General features: G+C 43.7%; 2 protein-coding genes across 2 annotated transcripts; both read right to left on the minus strand.

The window, feature by feature from the left end:
• Window positions 1-1500: 1500 nt before the first annotated feature.
• Window positions 1501-2628, minus strand: LOC138859803 (uncharacterized). The gene has a single exon (XM_070116080.1). It carries the CDS (start codon window positions 2626-2628, stop codon window positions 1501-1503), a length of 1128 nt encoding a protein of 375 aa, XP_069972181.1.
• Window positions 2629-3476: 848 nt separating this feature from the next.
• On the minus strand, window positions 3477-6379 carry LOC138859804 (uncharacterized). Its single transcript, XM_070116090.1, has 4 exons — window positions 5845-6379; window positions 4596-5638; window positions 3921-4410; window positions 3477-3631 (listed from the first exon to the last, which is right to left on the minus strand). Exons 1-4 carry the CDS (start codon window positions 6377-6379, stop codon window positions 3477-3479), a joined length of 2223 nt encoding a protein of 740 aa, XP_069972191.1.
• Window positions 6380-6898: the final 519 nt, after the last annotated feature.

Below are 6898 nucleotides of genomic sequence, written 5' to 3' on the forward strand. Positions count from 1 at the left end.
ATGCGTGGCTCAGGTCTTCCATTGCATCGTCAGCATCTTGGCGGTATGCTTGGTCCAATTGATTTGCAAGAAAGGCTTGGTAGGTCTCCCACAACGATACGATAATATCATGTTTGTACTGCGAGCGGTAAAATCGTATAATTCGACAGCGAGAGCGCGCGTCGATGCATTATTATCACCGACCGCGTTAACATCGTCGGTGCTGGTTGTGACGGCGCTGCAATGCGAAGATGCGCTGTCGAGAAGTTCACCGTTTTCGCTCATGGTTGTGTATTCGACAGTCTCGACTGGTACATGTGCTGAAATGCCTCGCATTATATCCCATCTGAACGGTGTTAATAAGGGTTCCAACGCATCTTTTTCCGCATGTGTTTAGAGGCAAATGCTGGCATCGATTTTGTGCTTCCACCGCCCTTATAATCACGTCCTGAGAGAAACCGCTTGGCCGTTGGATTGCGCACATACTCAAGAGGTATCGGGGCAAAGCTGTGTAATAATCTTAATAAATCCTTTTCTTTGAGCGAAAGCGATGTGGCCGATGTCATGTATTTGATTACATCAAGTATATTCAGACCCGACACAGGTGATTGTAGCTGACCCATCTCATCCCAACGAATTAGAGGTTGTTGTTGATAAATCCCCAGGAGAGATTTAGCATAATCCTGTTGTGTGTTTAAAAAAAAACACCAACCAAGTGCTCTAACGATGGGTTTAATGATTTAGGAGGTGTATTATTTGTAGGCATTCTCTGCAAGACACCAGTTGGAAGAGGCACTGTCATCGCATCATGATTACAATTTTTTTTCTTTCCTCCTCTTCTTCCTAATTTTCGAAATGCGGTGTGAAACACTTGACGGTTTTCCTGGTTCAGTGGCCCCCCTGCGCCCGCGCCCGCCCCCGCGCCCGCCCGCACATGGACCTGCGTCAGAGGTGCTCGCGCGCGCACCGCACCTAACGCGGCCGCAACCGTTTCGCGCGGGAGTATTGCCGCGGGTGATGCTCTTGTTTACTCTCGTTGCCGTCTCTTTGGGCTTTGATTTTTTCTTTGACTGTGCTTCTAATGCAAGTTTCCTATTGTCGTCATCGCTAATAGCTACATGTTTCGATGTTTTCGATATCAGATGGCGGTCGACCACAGATTTTGGAACCAGACAAAATTCTTTCATTTCTGTTAAATCAGAGCGGTAAATGCGTTGATCGCAAGCGGCAATAGCATAGATAAGATATTTCCTCCCACGCGCGATGAGAGAATTTTTCTTTTCTTTTTTACAGATGTTCGTTTAAGAGATACTGTCTTAATCGCCTCCCGATGTCTTTTTAGCTTTTTGATAATGTTCTTCTCCGATGTTAGATTTTTCTTTAAAAAGTTGGAAAACACCTCTGCGATGCACCTAACTTGTTCTTTATTTAATTGTAATATAAAGTCAGACCGTCGCTTCGGCTTTAATGAACAAATAAGCTTTAACACATCAATGTGCTGCGGTGTGAGAGATTGCTTTGTCATGAACCTGAACGCATGTCATCAATCGTAATGTATGAATTAAATTTGTCTGGATAGCCAATCCAGCGTACGAGATATTCTCTTTGCTGTTTAGACTTGTTCCAACGCGAGGATATTTTATATGGGTGATAATTTGGCACGACAGACGGAACGAGTTCTTCACGATAAAACAAACCCTGAATTGCCTCACCGCTCAGATCTTCAAGATAATAATCAACAATGTTTTGACGACAATCAACACGGCGGATTTTAAATATCTCCTCCGTATTTTGTATTTCGTAACCTTTGCGAAATACGTCCGTGTGAGAGCGTGCTGCGATGCGCATGGTATCCCCTACTTTAAGCTTCAGATTGCTGGATATTGAACGGTCTTTTTTTATAGCCCCATTCAACGATGGAGCGTACATTTGCCGAAAGAGATGCCGCCACTGCGCCTGTGTATAACGACGGTGAACTTTGAAAGGAGTAACTCCTTTCAGACCGGCATGCGCGCGCTTGTTGTAGGCGGACACAATGTCTTGGAGCGCATCAACATATCGCAGCGTATTTTTAAGAGTTAGATATTTATAAATGCGTTCCTTGAGGGTTCTTACATGTCTTTCAGCGATGCTTGCCTTTATTTCTTTCGAGTGTGTTGTATACCACCGCATATTGCGCTCGCGCAGTAATGCATTCATCGTGTTATTCATAAATTCGCGCCCTGTGTCTGTAAACAAACGAGTTAAACCTCTAGAATCGACCGTATCTAAAACAGATCGCATTGCTTGTGCTACCTCGGTTTCATTTTTACTTTTTAATGATCTAACTTGCATGAAGCGACTAAACACATCTATGCAAACCAACAAATAAGCAGTCTTGTCGTTTTGTCTTGACAGATTGTGCATATCTGCCAAATCACATGTTAAGATTTTGCGCGGGCGCGTTGCCATTGTTTGCCGGCGGGGGAACTTTTTCCGGGTTTGTCTGTGAAGAGTGTATGCGCGTTGAGATGAGAAATATTCTTTCACATCCGGCAGTGTAATGTTATTCCTGCCCAGACGCGTGCGCGCAGCATTCAAAAGCGATTGTATACCACCTAAACCACATGGTTGTCTATAGTCTTCATACAAGTCCTTTAGGACTTGCATTGCACTGTTGGAAATTACCATTCGTAGACAATTTGATAAGGAAAATATTCGCAGAGGATATTACTGCGAAACTGAAGCTTTTCCGGAGTTTCACACCCGAGGTCTACAAGTAAATAGCTGCGAGGTGTCGAAAGAACACTTCTCTTATATAGCTCTAGAAATCGTTTGGCGTCGCTTTTCCCATAAATCTGTCGACCCAGACATTCGATTTGTCTGAGATCTCTCTGTTTCAGCAAGATAAAATGAGAAGTGATCAGCGAAATATTTCGACTGTATTTCCCGTTCATAAACACATTTTGAACAACCAATATAACAGACACGTTTTCGTGTCGTCCCTTTGTGAATGCATTACTTACAATTTGGTTGCTAGCTGCTTCAATAAAACAATCATCCAATATGTACAAAATGCGATCGCCTGGATTTGTTTTGTGTTCTGTTGGATCTATAATATCTTTACTGACAACAAGTTTTCCAGATAGAGAGGTTTCTTTTTCGAGAGGGTGGGAATCGCTCCCGCATATAATTATATAATCAAACTGTTCTTGATAATGCATAACAATTTTTGAGGTTAAGTATGTCTTCCCGGAATTGGTAATACCTGCAATTATCACCATTGCAGGGTGAGCAAAGAGGTTGAGCGTGTCGCTCTTAAAGCAGGGATATGAAAAGTTATGTTCCATGGTGAAGGTCTGAAATGAAAATGACACAAAGATGTTGGGTCTCTTTTATTGTTAAGATTTTACAGAGTATAAATACCTATATACAGTTTTAAATAAAATATGGTACACACACACACACACACACACACAACCTCTCTTTGATTGGCAAACATGCTGAAACTTGTAATTTTACTCGTCACTTTCACTATCGTCTTCTTGTGCTTCCTCGAGAATGAAGGGGTTTCCTGTTAGGGTTTTCCTGCGTTTTCGAGATGCCGGTTTGCCAGTTTGCCGCTGTCGTCGTCTGTGTTGTCTGTGTTCTTGCTGGGGAATGTTTGCATTATCTCGCACAAGAGGAGGGAAATGGGTTGAAACAAGGTGTTGTCTTCCCCTCCACAGGTTGTACAATCTTTCACCGGTTGGATTCCTTAATTCTTGTCTAATTACATCGGGTTGTCGTCGTCGTCGTCGCTGTCGCTACCACCTCCACCTCCACCTCCACCTCCTCCTCCTCCTCCTCCTCCTCCTCCTCCTCCTCCTCCTCCTCCTCCTCCTCCTCCTCCTCCTCCTCCTCCTCCTCCTCCCTCTCCCTCTCCTCGTTCCTCACCCCCTTCTCGCCTGCGGCGTTCATACCTATGTTCTCCGTCTCTTCTCGATCACTTTCACTCTCTGCTTGACGGTGTTCAATGTCAGGATGCCCGTATGCAAGCGATTTGTATGCATTTATATACCAACGTTTGTCGTCATACAATGACAAGCCACGTTTTCTGGTTCTTGTGGTAGTCATTTGACCGTTAACATTTGTGATGCTCACCTGATCGAATTCATGCTCCTCTTTTTGAAAAAGAATGCGACGAAAGTTGTCCTGTTTCAGCCTTCTCTTTTCAGAATGGCATATTCCCTTTGTACCCGAAGTTGACTGTCCATTATCCAGGAAAAGAGAATATGTCTTAGGTTTAAGACATATTGCCTCCTTGATGGGAATTTCCCCTGTCTCGGATTTTAACAAACCGAGCTTTCCCTTAACCGTTTGATTGTACAACGGATGGTCCTGACAAAAGTTAGAAGTGTCAATCCATTCTTTCAGAGGAGACATTGCAAAATCTGTAAAGATGTTATCTGTCTCCACAGAGAGAATATAGCTGTCAGTATCAGAATAGCAGACCTTTACCCTCTCTCCGTAAAGAGGTTTTAACACTTTATAAAAAAAAACTCATAGAGTTTATATTTGGCCAATTCCAGAATGGTAAAGCCTACATACTGAGGATACATCATTGAGACAGACTTTGCTGATGATATAGATATTACCCGATTCGGAGCCAGGGGAATGATCCTTTTGAAACGAGGATCTCTAATCTTTTTCAAAAATGTAGAGGCTTTACAGACCATGTGGGCCTTCTCCAACCTTTTCAGCGGGTTCATCAAACATCTGCCGAACACGCTGTTAGACAGCGTTTTGAAACAGAGCTGTTGAGCTTTGTCAGTGGCTTCGCGACGGGCCTTAATGTTTTCGTGAATAAAAGGCTGCAGATATTCAGGTTGCGAAAATTCATAGACCTCGTGCACGTTTTCCACTTCCACTCCTAGCTGGATTAGGAGCTGCAAATGTTTCAACAGAATAAGGTAATTCCGCTGCGGTAGGTGGGATGCGACGAGTTTTACATTTTTGGAAGGAACGCGTCGGTTCTGAGAGGTTAAGAGATCTTTATTGTATGGAGACAAATCTTGGTGTCTTATGTTCATGTGGTGGATAAGAAGGGGCAGGTCATCCATTTTTCTTGCCACACCGGGTGCAATACATAAGTCAGCCTCTATCCAATGGCCGATATCACCGCTTTCGTCGTGTTCGGACAAACCCTTTACCACAAACTCCGTTTTCTCATCGAGAGATAATTTCCGAATATTGCCGTATGGCAATTTTTCAGACATTACCGTGGCATATAGACTATTAAAGTCCAGATATAACAGGTATGAGCTTTTTTCCTTTTCAGTATCAAAGCCAGGGTTTACAAGCGCGTTATTGGCCTCTGTATATGGGCGAACACACGTTGTCAACCCTCCCCTGACAGAGCGCTCAATTTTGAGAGCCAGCTCTGGATCTGAAATGAGCTCGAGTTCGGCTTTTGTCATTTTCAGAAATGCATCATATGCATACCCAGGAAGATTCACGTAATTTACCATGTCGAGGTTGTACTTTGTTAAAAGCGTTGACCTCCACTCAATAAGCACATCGGCAAGCAAACCGATATCCACGCGGAGATAACAATCCGCATAATCACCGAGCGTGCGACATTGAGCTACTTCCCACACTTTCAGAGCGTTGTCGTGTTCCTCCTTCGCGGGTGATTCTCCTGTAAGAGAACTATGAAATGCTCAATAGAAGGCAGATTTGCATCCTCGAGCTTCGTGAAATCATCGAGGTATTCATAGGGAAAGATTCCCTTCCCGGTCAGGAGTAATGAATGAGCTTCAGGGGGGAGGTGCTGTATGAGGTGTTTTGAGTACTTTAACGGGAGCCCGCTCTCAATGTGCGTCTTGGCGAGGGAGCTTAAGCTACCATTCATGAATGCCATACTGTCGAGGAATTTTAGATTTCCAACGCTTACACTGTGGTACTTAAGACCCTGTTTAACAAGCACACTGATGTTCACATTGACTTGCATCTCCTTAAGCACCAATCCAAGATCGTACGAATGATTGTGTGCAATGCACGGCATTTGAGTGTAATGATTTCTCATTTGAACATTACACCTGGCACAATATGCTCCGAGATAGTTATTTTGTTCTTTGTTGTGGTCATGGTGGCGGTGTTTCTGTTTTGGGTTGGTAAATTTCTGATGACATAACTGACATGTACTTGCGTTGTTATGCAAACGCACATGTTCGTTCGACATGTGGAGAGGATAGGAGGGCATGGCATTCACAATATCACTCCATTTGGTTGATAGGGTGTTTACAAAGTGTGTGGTAGCATCGACGCCTTTGTAAGTAGAGCTGTGCACGATATCGCCTCTTCTATCAATAATGATAAACCCATAGGCAAATGCTTTGTGATGTGATACACATCTGCCTCCTGCTTGTGTTTTATCCATGTACGCCTCAAAATCATACACACAGATGTGCGATGGACTGTATGCTTTCCCGTAGTTTGTAAAGGAAAGTTTGCTACCAGGGCGTGGGTATGTTACCTGAACTGATACTTGCACCCTGAACTATGGTTATCGGCCTCCGCTTGTGTATGATAGGGTGAGAAACATGTGCGACAAAAGTGTTTTTCAGAGGTTCTGTCTCTGTATGTGAATGCGTCCACAAATCTATTAAAGTTTGTGATGAGGCACACATGCTCATTTTCAAGCAGGAGGAGATGTATGATTAACCGCTTCTTGTTGTCATCTCTTCCTTTCCTCACTTGTGAGAGACTGTAGCGGTTATCTTTTTCTCCAAGATTCTTGAGAATACTATACACATACAGAGAAAGGTTGTTATCCCTCTCCAATTCCCCGAGTGTTTCCCAGCTAATGGGGAGCTTTTGCGGATCATATATAACATGGCGCGCACACTTGTCGGGAGTATCAACTCGTCTGTGCATATTTTTCAGGCTGGTGCCGCTC

Source organism: Penaeus vannamei, chromosome 3 (assembly GCF_042767895.1).
Source record: "Penaeus vannamei isolate JL-2024 chromosome 3, ASM4276789v1, whole genome shotgun sequence".
NCBI lineage: Eukaryota > Metazoa > Arthropoda > Malacostraca > Decapoda > Penaeidae > Penaeus > Penaeus vannamei.

Coding starts and splice junctions, on each gene's coding strand:
- LOC138859803 (XM_070116080.1), bottom strand. CDS start 2,628: ATGCAAGTCCTAAAGGACTTGTATGAAGACTATAGACAACCATGTGGT.
- LOC138859804 (XM_070116090.1), bottom strand. CDS start 6,379: ATGGATAAAACACAAGCAGGAGGCAGATGTGTATCACATCACAAAGCA. Junction 4,411..4,595: donor TTCCCCTGGCTCCGAATCGG/GTAATATCTATA, acceptor CTCTCTGTGGAG/ACAGATAACATCTTTACAGA. Junction 3,632..3,920: donor AGAAGAGACGGAGAACATAG/GTATGAACGCCG, acceptor CTCTTGTGCGAG/ATAATGCAAACATTCCCCAG.